General features: G+C 42.6%; 1 protein-coding gene across 2 annotated transcripts in view; it reads right to left on the reverse strand.

Moving 5' to 3' along the window:
- The window catches only part of LRP2 (LDL receptor related protein 2), a 139,146-nt gene that overhangs the window by 44,512 nt on the left and 80,727 nt on the right, over positions 1-13,907 (reverse strand). For both annotated transcript variants that reach the window (XM_060280370.1, XM_035133370.2), the window contains exons 37-45: positions 13,612-13,851; positions 12,411-12,599; positions 10,696-11,616; positions 9,382-9,547; positions 8,753-8,911; positions 7,183-7,472; positions 5,332-5,535; positions 3,894-4,136; positions 500-625 (exon numbers count right to left, since the gene is read on the reverse strand). In XM_060280370.1, the coding sequence (XP_060136353.1) occupies positions 500-625; positions 3,894-4,136; positions 5,332-5,535; positions 7,183-7,472; positions 8,753-8,911; positions 9,382-9,547; positions 10,696-11,616; positions 12,411-12,599; positions 13,612-13,851 (2,538 nt within the window). The remainder of the gene's footprint in view (positions 1-499; positions 626-3,893; positions 4,137-5,331; positions 5,536-7,182; positions 7,473-8,752; positions 8,912-9,381; positions 9,548-10,695; positions 11,617-12,410; positions 12,600-13,611; positions 13,852-13,907) is intronic.

Genomic DNA, 13,907 nt, shown 5'->3' on the forward strand with positions numbered 1-13,907 from the left:
GACTTCCCTTTCTGCGGTTGCTTAAATGTATAGTATCTTCACTGAATCTCCTAATTTAAGCTTATTAATGATCCCATATATATTAAAAAACTGATTTTATCTCACTGCACATCTTTACGTTAATCCTGCTAATGATTGCATTTGTTTACAATTTTTTTAAAAAAATCAATAAACAATTTCCATTCTTAAGTTAAAGACTCTATCATCTTGATTCCTTATTCTTCTAGTGAGTTTCGCCACTTCTACATACAGTATTCCAATAGTGTCCATGATTCTCTTATTTAAGGAGCTTCTGTCTTTTATTAAAATTCTAGAAGTTATGGTGTATAGCCATCTCCACCCTCCCTCCCCCCCCCCACGTCAACTGTGTCTTTTGCAAGGCAATCCTAAAAAGCAAAAACAAAGAAGAGAAGCTACAAGAATGTTTGGCTTTTTACCAGAAATCAAGCCAGAGTCAAAGGAAATGGAGGAGGGTAATTGGGGGGAGCCATTAGCTTACCGCAGTGAGTTGGGCTCTCATCACTCATGTCTCCACAGTCATTATCCCCATCACAAAGATATGTTCGAGGAATGCATATGTTTGTGCTCTGACATTTTGTATAACCAGGTTGACAAGTACGGTCAGCTTTAAAGGGCAAAAAAATAAATAAAATTAAAAGAGTTTTCAATTTCTTAAAAAAATAACACGCTTCTGTTTTTTCAAAAAGTAATTGCACACAGCCCTATTAGCATTGTTCTGGGATGAAATTTCAAAAGGTACCCTTATGTATCTAGTAATCAATCCCAGATATGCCTAATATGCCTTCTCCAAGACTGAGCTAATATATTCACTCTGAGGGTAGTAGTTTAACTATCTCATGCTCAATCTCATTATCTGGATGTTCAAAATAACTATTTTATCCATTGATATATATGCTCATTATTTAAATCAGATATACATTCTTTTGAACCATGATTGCAGCTTTCTCCTGCCTTTCTGCTTTCTGCAGTCATTTCGGAGAATTATCCAAAATGTGGTAAAAAGCACTTTTCAAACTGCATATCCACGGAGCAGATTTCTATCTGTTAGACAGAATAAACAGGTTGTGCCTCATAACATGAGAGACAGAAACTAACTAACTAACTCACATGGCATATTTAGTCATAGCTGGACAACTTTAAGTGAACCTAGCAACATTTGTCATCAGTCTATAATATTTGTATAGAACAGTTATACACACACACACACACACACACACACACACACACACACACACGTATGTAACATCACAATCCTTTCTAAATTATTTGCCAAATTTAACTATGGATTTTCAATGCAAGTATTTAAAACGGCTGTGTGAGTAGTTAAGGCTTGAGTCAGCTTTCCCTTGTATGTGTGAATCTGTTCGTCTAAGGACATTCTGTCTTCCTAAACAGCATCTGCCTCTTGATTCAAAACATATATTCTTCCATCAGCTATAGCCAACTGCTCTACAGAAATGCCTTGGAACAACCAAGCAACAAATGTTAATCCAGAGTCACAACAAAGCCCCCGGTTTAGTATTTACTGTTAAGACCTGCTCATCCTGCGACTCACCAAGTCGCAAACAACCTTCGAGCAGTGTATCATGGCCAGAGGCATGCAACAATAAAAGGTCCAGAGAGCCCCTCGTAGCCCAACCTTCAGGACTGGTAAGCACTGCACATTTTGGGTTGAAAGTTTTAAGGGGTCTATCTAGACTGCAATCCTAGACATCATATGCAAAGTTCATGCATGGAACATAACAGGATTTCCTTCTGACTGAATGGGCACACTATTGCAATGCACCTGAGAGACAGCTGCTAGCAAGGGGTGGGCTTCATGACAAGGGCCTTATTCACCTTCCTCCTATCAGTCCACTGATCTCTAGGTTCCAAGAAAATTGGCATAAGCCACCGTAGCTACCAAGGCACTATTTGTTTCTCTGGCAAACGAGACAGTGTAATCTCCTGTTTCTTGACAGTCCCACCTCCATCTAGTAGGAATTGTTATTGAAAACATGTGTCAAAGGTTTCACTGATGGAAACTCTCTCTGCTGGTCTTGCGATATAAGTAGAGAAAGGAAGACTGGAGACCACAAAACTCATTCTCTGTTCATTTCAGTCCTATGCAAAAACTGTACTGTACAGCCAACCAAAGATGGCGTCGGGGCCATTGCATGCACAGGAACATTGCTGGCTATTGCTCCATCAGCAACCAACCAGAGACGGAAGACATAAGGAAAACCCACATCTTAAGCACTTGGTCTAAAAAAAGCTATGGGACTAGGTACATTGGGTATATTAATCATTTCCATGGAGGAAATGCCAACATCCCCATTAATTTCAAAGAACTAACAAATTGGGGTGGTTATAAAATATGCACTAATGATACGCTATATAATTCAGTCTGGGACACATTATCCTTAACTGGCCTGGTTCACTTCACATTAAACTAGCCTATTTTAAAACACGATTCGATTTGAACGAGCAGTGTTGGTGCACACTTCTCTAAAGCTCTCAAATTGCTCCCTCCCCACTCCTGCCGTGCCCTGAAGGAAGCACACCAGAGGCTGGCTTTTCATTACAACTCTCAAACAAACCCACAGCTGAGAAGCCAAGGTGATCCACTGCAACTGGTATGCAGAGCCACACTGCTTCCAACCTCCACTGTCTGAAGCGAGAATGTTTCTGGATAGCAGTTGCTGGGAATCAGAAGTTGAGAGAGCGCTTTTGCTCTCAGGTCCTTCTTACAAGTTTCCCATAGGCCGGCCGCTGGACTAGATTACCATTGGCAGGGCTCTCCTTATGTTCTTAAAGTTTGTCCTTGATTTCCCTGCTATGGTTTGTCTTAGGAAACAAACCACAGTCACTGGTTCACAAATAACATGAAACCAGCCCCTATTTTGTTTGTTCTCTGGCCCAGCAGCAAGAACAGAAAAGGAAGCAATTGGGATCATATATGCTTATTTTTCATTCTTGAATCATACAAATCCAAACCAAACCAATTTGCCCTCTCCTCGTGCCCCGAGAATTGCACAACAAATGGCACCATGAAATATTGACTCAAGTCCTTGCCATAATGTTCCATGGTGGCAAATGCAATAAATCAGTCATGTTGATATATGCAATAAAGGAAACCCAGTCTTCACTAAAACTGCCTTTCCCTTTTTTTACATCTGCTCACCCTCACCTGAGCCATCAAGTGTGAGCAAACTGCTTGTTCACCTTAAATCATTGTTTTCAAAAAGTATAGTTCAGCTAATGTGATGTGAGAACCAGCTCGCTTTATATATTATTCTAACATTTCTCAGGTGCCAACAGACAATCAAACAGCAGCCATTCAGTTTTTCAATGTTCCTTGTAGATTTGACAGTGGTCTGGTTTCCACAAAACACTACTTCAAACTATGGCTTAGTGAGAACAAGCAAGCTTGCAAATACCCAGGAGAAAATCATGGCTATTTCACTCTTCCCTCAGCCCTGCTGTTGCCATACTGCCAGAGTGAAACTATAGTTTGGCTTGGCATTAAGTATGAAGCTTCTCACAAAAACCCATAAGTGGTAACCAAGGTTTGTTCTTGTTTTACAACTCAACAGTTTGCAGAAGACAGATCCCAGGTTTGCATAGCATCAGGAGGACCAGCAGAAAAGGGAAGTTGCCATGATTTTCTCACTGGGTACCTACATATTTGCTCATTCTTGCTATGTCACAGCTTGGTTTAGCGTTACATGCAAATGATGCCATTGTGTCAAAAAAAATTGACAGTTTTTGCAAAATGCTTTCTTTTCTTCTACAGAATATTTACTGATTGATTCATTTAAAAAGACGTTTCTTCTTCTGTAGCCTAACGAGTGAGATCCTAAAGGACAATACATAGTTTGTAATCAACTTACGGCAGTTTCTCTCATCTGACGTGCCATTATCATAACAGTTGTTTACACCATTGCAGACGTATTCAAGAGATATACACCTTCCATTACTGCAAGTAAATTCTGTGTGGGAGTCACAAGTTCGGAACAAGCAGCCCACCTCATCACTGTTGTCTCCACAGTCATTGTAGTGATCACAGCGATAAGCGTAGGGTACACACCGCCCATTGCCGCAGGTGAAAGCTGTTGGCTGACAGGTATGAAAAGCTGAAGGGAGACAGGAGGCGACAAAGCAATGTCACTGACAGAAGAGAACCAGAAGGCCTTGACAAACACATCAAAGAAATACAGGCACACACAGCACTCAGTTTGTTTTACCTGCCAGGGCAAACACGGCTGCAAAACGGACTGCATGTAAAATAAAATACACACCTTGAATCAGTCAGATATAGAAGGCAATGCGTTTCTTTTCATTTCTACATGAATAATAAATTTCCAGACATTTCAAACCCCTGTGAACCCCTTTTTGCCCTAAATGAAAACGTAATGAGCCAGAAAGAAGTTCAAATGGAAGGGCGTGGAGGGAGTAGATTAGAGTCCTGTAGCTAAGACACCAGGGGTGCAAACTTGAATAAAATATGGGGAGGGAGCAAGACCCACCCCAAATAATCAATCACATGACACAGTGCACCCACACCATTTGAATGCCCATCAACTTGGGGAGGGGGGGGGTTCTCAAATATTTTATTTGGGGCTCCTATGTAAGACACTGCCCTAAAGTTACAAGGCCGCATTGCCATTAAAAAGTCAATGGAAAACACGACTTTTATTTCACTTCATAGATCTACTCCCAATTCTATAACTGAGTGTTATGAGAAAGGGGCCTTCAGATGCAGCCTCCCCTCCCATTTTTCTCCCTCCTTGCCTGCTCAGCAAGGAGAACCATCCTACCAGAATGGATTTATGCACCCAATGGATTTCATAGAGGGGAATGGTAGCTTAGAGTCCTAACTTTGCAAAATCTTAGAGGAAGAAACAGTCTTAAGAAATGTTTAATTGTTAGTCAATTATTTAAGGACATCTTCTACTCCAAAGAGCTTCTCATCCCCAAGTCTCACACATTGTAGACTTTTTTCTCAATTGGGCAGATACTTCCCAGCACTTCTGGAAATCAGTTATTTTTCTCTACACTGTTCAAATTGAACACGGTAATTTAGTTTCAACATTGCTGTCGTGTCCTTCATAGTAACCAAAGAAGAGTTTTAATTGTTCGTTTTTACACTAAAAGAATTACATTCTGAATGAGATCAGCTCTTGTACACAGCCCTGTTCACAAGCCCAATGGTTCTCTGATCAAACGCATATTGGTTATCTCTCGAACTTTTCCCAAAATGTTTCCAACTCCCACACCAAAATCAACAGCAACTGGGTAAGAGCTTGATTTGATTATTGAAGTGCTTACCACACACACTTTCCAGTTCGTCACTGCCATCTCCACAGTCATTATCGTTGTCACACTTCCAGCGTTCGGAGATGCACCGGCCATTCAGACAGGTGAAGAGCCCTTCTCCACACCTGGTGCCATTGTCCATTATACAATGCTTGTTGTTATTGGCTAAATACCAGTGTCCTTCAGAAGGGCACTGACACTCGGCACCAGTTGGACCTGTATTTAATTACAGCAAGAAAATGATAACAGGTCAACATCTCTACATAAGACTTCCCCCAGAATGTTAGTTTACACCCACACCCACACTGTAGCTTCCTTTACAGCACAAGGGACTCGATCCATTAACTTTGTACCCTGAAGTACAAAGCCACTTTTCTGATAATGAGTCCACTGCAGAGTTAGGGGTTTCAGGTCTATAAATATTAGTTTATGTCGGCATATAAGAAGGGTCTCTTCAGGTCTTTTGCTGCTGAACGTAACATGGCAGCTGTGCCAAGTTAAGTTTTCAAATCTGCTTAGCACTGAGTTCTCCCCCATTTGGCACCAGTGGGAATTTAATCACTGCCTTCAAAGCAGACATACACAAGACGGCAATTTTGAAAAATGGAAAAAAATGGGTAAATGTTGATGTCGTGGGCTTATGACCACATGGATGTCCTCACCCACAATGGTGAAACTGGAGTACAATTTCGAGGAAAATAGCATTCCCGTATTAACAGTCAATACCTCTTCAGACCAATGACATTTTGAGCTGCTCGGGGCTGTAAAGCACAGAGGATTGTGTTCATACCTACCCACCACTGTCACCCAGTGCACCTGAAAAATGGTTCCTGCCTGCCCCCAACTCTCCACAGTGGGTTCCTATGGCCAGTCATCATGAGAAGAGGAAGGTATTAGTGACTTGCATCTGTTGTGTGGATGTATTACAACTGCTTTGAGGCATTCCAGCAGTCTCAGTGCACGCTGTATCTTTGAGGCACATTGTTTCCCTCAAAGAATTTTGGGCAGTGCAGTTTACCCCTCACGGAGTTACAATTCCCAGCTATCCTTAATGAACTGCAGTGCCCAGAATTAAAGGTGTACTGTGTGCCAAGCCTAAGTGAATGCTGCATGTTCCCCTGACAATGCAGTAAGCATTGCCTGGAAATAGGAGACTGGGAGAAGCTAGGATATCTAATATCTAAAAGGCTTGTCACATGGAAGATGGAGCAAGCTTGTTTTCTCCTGCTCTGCAGGGCAGGACTCGAACCAATGGCTCCGAGTTACAAGGAAGTAGATTCTGACTAAACATCAGGAAGCGCTTTCTAACAGTAACAGCTGTTCGACAGTGAATGGACTCCCTCCGGAGGTTGTGGAGTCTCCTTCCTTGGAGGTTTTTAAGCAGAGGTTGGATGGCCATCTGTCATGGATGCTTTAGCTGAGATTCCTGCATTTCGGGGGGTTGGACGAGATGACCCTCAGGGTCCCTTCCAACTCTACAATTCTATGATTTTATTCTCAGTGATAGACAGTATGCAGGTTCAATCCATGACACCTCCATGGATATTAAAAGGATCAGGTAGCAGATGCTGAGAAAGATCTTTGCCTGCTGTGCTGGAGAGATGCTGCAAGTCAGAGCAGGCAATACCGTAATAAACGGGCTGATTCAGTATGTCTAGTTTATTATTTCAGCCTCGAGTATGGTTGGGTTTTGCCGTGGCTTAGCTTTGTTTGTGCCAAGTGGTAAGGTGGCCAAGCCAAAATTCCATTAGCGTGCAAGCCTTTAAAATAATAATAATTCCTTCCGCTAATTGGATGTTTTGCTGAAACCCAGTACTCCGCTACAATGTGCATTTTAATTAAATGCACCATGAAATATCTTACCTGGTACACAGATGTGACTACAACCGCCACTGAACTGATTACAAGGATTGGTGCACTGCTGTTGCTTGCTTTTGGCCCAAACATGAATGTCCATTGGTTTGTAGGGGAGGTTCGAGATCATAACCATCTGATCTGACCCGTCGTATTTGTTGGCGCGGTAAATGCTTCGGGTATTCCAGTCTGTCCAGTAAATGTGCTGATCAAAGAGGGTCATCGCAAATGGATACAGGGCAGTGCTAATAATAATTTCACGATCCGCACCTGTAGTGGAGCTACGCTCAATCCTCTGCCTAAAACAAGTAGGATATGTTAGCGTTTCCTCACAAACCATGAGCCTCTAACATTCCATGTGGCTGTAAGTGTCTACAGACCCCATTGGGATGTTGAAAGAGACAGCCTAGGTCTTTGTTAAATCTCTCAGTCTTTAAGATTGTTTTAAAAAAAAAATGTTCCAGTAGCACCTTAGAGACCAACTAAGTTTGTCATAGGTATGAGCTTTCGTGTGCATGCACACTTATGACAAACTTATTTGGTCTCTAAGGTGCTACTGGAAGGATTTTTTTTCCCTACATCAGACCAACACCTGTAACTATCCATTGTTAGTTTCAGGACTCTCCTGCAACCTATATTCAGTGGTCTCCAATCTCTCTTCCCCACAGACCACTTGAAAGTCGCTGAGACTCTCTAAATGTTTTTTTCCTGCCTGCTGTGGGAATTGCAATGAGCTGCACTAAATTCTGGGTGGTTTTTAAAAAGTATTTTATGGCTTCTTTTATTTCTTCTATCTTGTACTGTACTTCAAATTCCACAGACTGCAAATTGTAATACAATGTGATAAAATGTAAGAAGTTAGATAAGCCACAAAAATGCAATTAAAAAGCAATATGAACATTTAATTAATATTAAATGTTCTGTCTCTCACCTTCAACCACAAATTTACAGCAATGCCATGCGTCACCCAAATGACCCTAATGGACCCTAGTTTGGGAGCCATAGTTACATTAGGGCTGGGCGACGTATCGATACATCATCCAAAATCGGTTTGTAGTCCGCATAATGGTTTCATAATATTTGACATGGCGATATGTAGCAAATCACAACATTTGTGTGCTATGTAAAAAAAATTGTGATATCGGGGGGAAACCGTGAAGTGGCTCATCACTTCTCTCATTATTCCTGCTGCCCCTTTCGCTCCGTACTATAAAATAACAGCTGTAACAATATGCTAAAAGTAATTAAAAATATATCCATTTTAGATGCCTATGTAGCAGCCGCTGTCAGATCATTACCCCGTTCATCTCTACATGGTTACATCCCTATTTCAGACATTGTGATGTAGCCGTATATCGTGCTGTTTAGCTGATCGTGATGTTGAAAACCAGATATTGCCGAGCCCTAATTCACATTATTAACATTTCTAAAACACTTGGAATCATTAGCATTTACTCTGGATGTGGTCATTAATAAACAGTTGCATATTATTTAAACCAAGGACCCCACACAGACATCTGACAGAAGCTGAGAAAGCCTAACAGTAAAACATGCAGCAAATGGAACACAAAATACGTACAAGCTTGCGTCAGCCCAATACAGCTGCTGTTCCTCATAGTCAAGGGTAAGTCCATTTGGCCATACTAAGTTGGTGCTTACAATGGCAGTCCTGAAGTTCCCTCCAAGTGTGGCTCGCTCTATCTTAGCACTGGAACTCCAGTCCGTCCAGTACATGTACCTAATTGACAATACAGTTGACAATTGGAAAAAGGAGTCATAGACAGTAAAGAAATTCATTTTCACCTGAAACAGTAAGACATCTAATAAGTAAGAAAAGGAAATGGGAAGAGTTTAAGGGGGGTGGATTAAATTGCATCTTCTTCTGTGCCTTGGCTTGGAGGACTATGCCAGTGCCTTTGCTGGAAAAGTCGTAAACCAGCTTCCACCAATCTGGTTCTGAGAAAATGTTTTAGACTACAAGTCCCATCATCCTTGGCAACTGGCCCTGCTGGAGGTGACGGAGGTTAGAAGTTGGAAAATCACCAGTTAAGGGAAGGAGGCCCTAAGCAATCCTTGAGAAAGGAGCAGATCACAAAGAAGAACTGGATATATATATTTTTAAACTCCCATATTAATGCTAGCTGGAGAGACAACAAGCTATACAGAAATGGGCATCCCTTTTTTCATCACATAAAAATTGTAATTTACCCTCGGCAAGGATCCAAGACGATGGCCCTTGGTCGTGGAACACGGGCCACCACAGAGCGATTAGAGCCATTCACAGCCATTGAACTGATAGTCTGATTTAGATAGTCACTGTAATAAAGCCTGTTGTTGATCCAGTCAAAGGCGATGCCATCCGGAGTTCCCAAATCTTAAGACGCAAAGAGCAATACAATAGAGGAAACAAATAAATCCCTGTGTGAAAACCACCATAAGATGCACCAAAACTGCTCTTATTCGAGCTTCAACAGTCTTTAATGGGACTTGCGTTAAGCTATTCACCTCCAGATATTTTTCCTGGTCAGTCATTGACAGTTCAGGCCCCATTACTATATCTGGGAAGACTGCTCATTGCAACCACCTCTTGATTTTTACCACCACAAACAATTTGGTGCCATCACCAAATTTAGCTACCTCACACTAACCCCTACCACTAGATCATCTAAACCAGAGCTTTCCAAACTTTTCAACTTGGTGACACACTTTTTGGATAAGCATCATTTCGTGACACAGTAATTCAGTTTTGCATCATCTCATGATGCAGTAATTCAGTTTTACTAACAAACCAGAGGTTCAACTAACCCTTTCCAGCTCCAGGAGAAGCATGGGGAGTGTTCGTGTGACACACCTACACACTGCAGTCGGCGCACTAATGCGTCGCGACACAGTTTGGAAAGCTCTGATCTACACCATCCATTTATTCCTCTTCTATGCTTCCTTTAAGTTAAACAGTTACTGATCCATAAGAAGACATGTCCTCTTATCCCATGACTACTAAAGCTTAAATGTAAAGGTACCCCTGACCGTTAGGTCCAGTCGCAGACGACTCTGGGGTTGCATGCTCATTTCACTCTATAGGCCGAGGGAGCCGGCGTTTGTTCGCAGACAGCTTCTGGGTCATGTGGCCAGCATGACAAAGCCGCTTCTGGCAAACCAGAGCTGCACACAGAAACGCCGTTTACCTTCCTGCCGGAGTGGTACCTATTTATCTACTTGCACTTTGACGTGCTTTCGAACTGCTAGGTTGGCAGGAGCAGGGACCAAGCAACAGGAGCTCACCCCATCGCGGGGATTCGAACCACCAACCTTCTGATCAGCAAGCCCTAGGCTCTGTGGTTTAGACCATAGTGCCACTTACTTAGCTTACTTAGGAGTCTTATCGAAAGCTTTTAGAGTGTCAAGTACTGTATACAATGTTCACCAGATCACTCTGGATCACTTTGAACTTTCACCTGAGTAAATATTTATAAGACTACGCCGCAATAACTCTCCTGGTTTCTGATGTTTAATCATATTTACCTGATGCCACTACAGTGGGGTTACCCGTTCCTGAGAAGATACTAACATAACTGATTTTTCCTGTGCCTGCAGGAGAGCTCTGAGTAAAGTAGATCACGTTGTTCACACTGTCGTAGTCCAGAGCTACTGCAGTTCTCAATACGTTCATTGTACGAAACGGAGGGCTGTGATTCTCAGGGTCCAGGTGGATGCTGCTAATGGCGTTTTCCAAAGCAAAGATCAGGTAGTTGTCCGTCGAGACAGAACACCTCTTGCCATCGCTTTCTAGGAATCCAAACGCACACCCACATCTTGGCGCTTGCAAATCAGGTAGTGCAAAGCACAGGTGAGAACAGCCTCCATTGTTCTCTAGGCAGGGGTTGTTATTGATGTCGGCAGGCGACAGAGACTGATAATGGCTGTTGTAAATGGTAACATCCCTCAGCCAATCAATGTTGTCTCTTATAACTGTTGGCGGCTCGCTATTGCCTGGCTCTTTGCTGGCTTGGAAGATTTTCTTCAAGTTTCTATCCACCCAAATCATAGAATTTTCAAAAATAGTAATGCCGTAGGGAGTTGGGTAACGGCTGCCATAGCGGACGATCTCAGGCTCTCCACCGTCATGTGGGATTCTTGCAATCATGTCTAAAGAATCGTCCACCCAATAAACGTATCCGTTGCTGTGATCTACTGCTAAGCCACGTGGGGTCACAATGCCTTCAGAGACCAGCACAGTCCTGTTAGTGCAGTCAAGAAGGGCACGTTCTATTTTGGGGTTCTGTCCATAGTCTGCCCAAAAGAGGAATCTGTTTTTGGGGTCGACTACAATATGCCTTGGCCTATCCACAGTGGTTTTAAGCAGAACGCGGCGATAAGACGTATTTAAACGAAGAACTTCTACAAATGTCTCAGTCAGGAATGCATTGGTAAAATAGAGATTTCCTATGTGCAATGAAATAAAACAAACACTAAAGTCTAGTATGATACCCTAGTACACAGAAAGTATGTAATTTTTCAGGATGGTCCTGTAATGTTCTTGATTTTAATCAGATTTTTCTTAATCATAATTTATTTAAGGTGTTTATTTCAACCACTTTTTAGGGTCAAACTCTTACATCAGTTTCCAACATACTAAAAAGAGGTGTTACATCTGAATACCTAAACCATGGTTAACAGATGCCCACAAATCAGTTGGATTTGAACTGGATTTGCAAACTCTGTGGTTTGCATGATTAAATTTTACATCTTCACTCAGCAAACCATGGTAAAGGCAGTTTCTCTGGCACTTCCTGCAGCGTTACAAGCAGCTGTACTTGTGTCTTCCTACACACATCCTTCCAGGGCCAGCCTTAGATTCACAGATTTCACATTGTTTCACTTTAATTTCCAATTGCCCGCATTCATATGTAATGCTAAACCATTTTTTAACATTACAGGAACAAGCACCAGTGAGTCTCAGGCTCCCCTCCCCCTTCTCCTCTGTAGGCTGGATCCTTATTTGTCCCCACCACTGTGGGCCAACTTTTTACAGGCGGGCAGGACACAGTTTGGGTGAAATAGCCTCATGGTTCAAACTGAAACCTTTGCCAGGCTACATTTGACCCTTAAGCTGGAGGTTTCCCATCCCTGCTTTAATGGGCCATTATAATTATTCTTCGTGTTACTTGATTCTTGGCATAAGTGCCTCTGAAAGATAAGTAATAGAAACAAGTTTGTTAAGAAATAGTAATACTGACCAGCTACCCAATCAATTGCAATACCACGGATTCCATTGAGTCCTATGCCATTTGTGATGACATTCCTAAAATAAGAACCGTCTGGCTTGATTTTGCGTATTGCATTCTGAGACGGAGTTCTGCTGCTGAAGTCACACCAGTAAATGAAACCAGACGGCATGTGGACATCCACATGTAGTGCGTTTCTCCCTGAAAAATAGCGAGTAAGGAAGCAGGTTGTTTAATTCATTGTATTAAAATGCACTGCTTAGGTAATTGAAAAGCTAAGATCCCAGCGAACCCTGACACTGTCAACAACTCCCACCGTTCATGCAGAGCCTCTGGGTGCCAGCACTCCAGTCGTGGCACCAGAGGACTCCATACTGATTGCCTGAACTTCCAGCTACATCACAGACCACAGGGTGGAAAATCTCAGGAATACAAGAGCAGAAGAAACAATGAGCCAGACAGGAACTCCTGAGGCACCAGAAAAGTGCCCAGCTGGTCAAACAAGCTGGAGACCCAAGTTTGGGAAACACTGGCCTAGATCCTGTTTAATAAGATCTCAGTCTAGGTCATTCCTGGTGTACCAACTCCCCTGGGGCTCTCTTCTGGAAGTCTTCCTTGTATTCAGTCAGCACCTGAGTTTGTACCCTTTACAGACATGCTGGCGTGATGTTCCACGGAGAGCATTTAACACCTGAAACCACTTATCAATGTGTTTTGTCCCAATAACATGGACAACGTCCACTCCAATACTTGTGGCCTCTGTAGCAATTGTGTAGAAACTATGCATAAGATTGGGTACATGGTGAGGACGTTTAAAATGCTACAGTAGGGAGGAAGACCCTGTGGCTCTTCAAATATTGTTGGAATACAACCCCAACCAGCATGGCCAATGGTCAAGGAGGAAGGCAGTTGGGAGTCCAGCAGCATCCCTGTGTTATTATGGTCTCTCTGTGAAGCACTGCTATACAATTACTAGAATTTGAATCTACCCCCTGTTCCCATGTTGTAGATCCCAGCCTATTTTCATTGGAAGGTAAATCGGCTTAAATCAAAACGCTTCTGCTTAGCTGGTTTGCGCACCTGACTTTTAGTCTCAGGACATTAAATACACACGTTTTACAGGAAAGACACCGGAGGCATTATCCATCTGCAACAGTAGATTATGGCATTAAGCATAAAAGGATTTTGCTCGTCTCCTGTAATCTCAACCTACCCCTTCCTGCCATGGGGACCATGGCTTCAGAATGGTCAGATGCCTCTAAGCTAAAGCCTTTAATTGCAGACAACATGGAAACGACGACAAAGGAGCTGTAAGGGGAGCAGGTCCTGTTGTCCGGATTTAACTGGAACCCAGTAGCACAGGCACAAGAGAAAAGCCCCCCGGGGACAGGCAGGCACAGCTGCTGACAAGTCCCAGGGTTGTTGCTGCAGCCGTTTGAAGAACCAGCAGAATCTATAAAGCAGAGAGAGAAAAGAAGATATAGGAACCAACATTGAACAGCAAGTCAT

This window comes from Zootoca vivipara, chromosome 1, assembly GCF_963506605.1.
Source record: "Zootoca vivipara chromosome 1, rZooViv1.1, whole genome shotgun sequence".
In the NCBI taxonomy this organism is placed as follows: domain Eukaryota; kingdom Metazoa; phylum Chordata; class Lepidosauria; order Squamata; family Lacertidae; genus Zootoca; species Zootoca vivipara.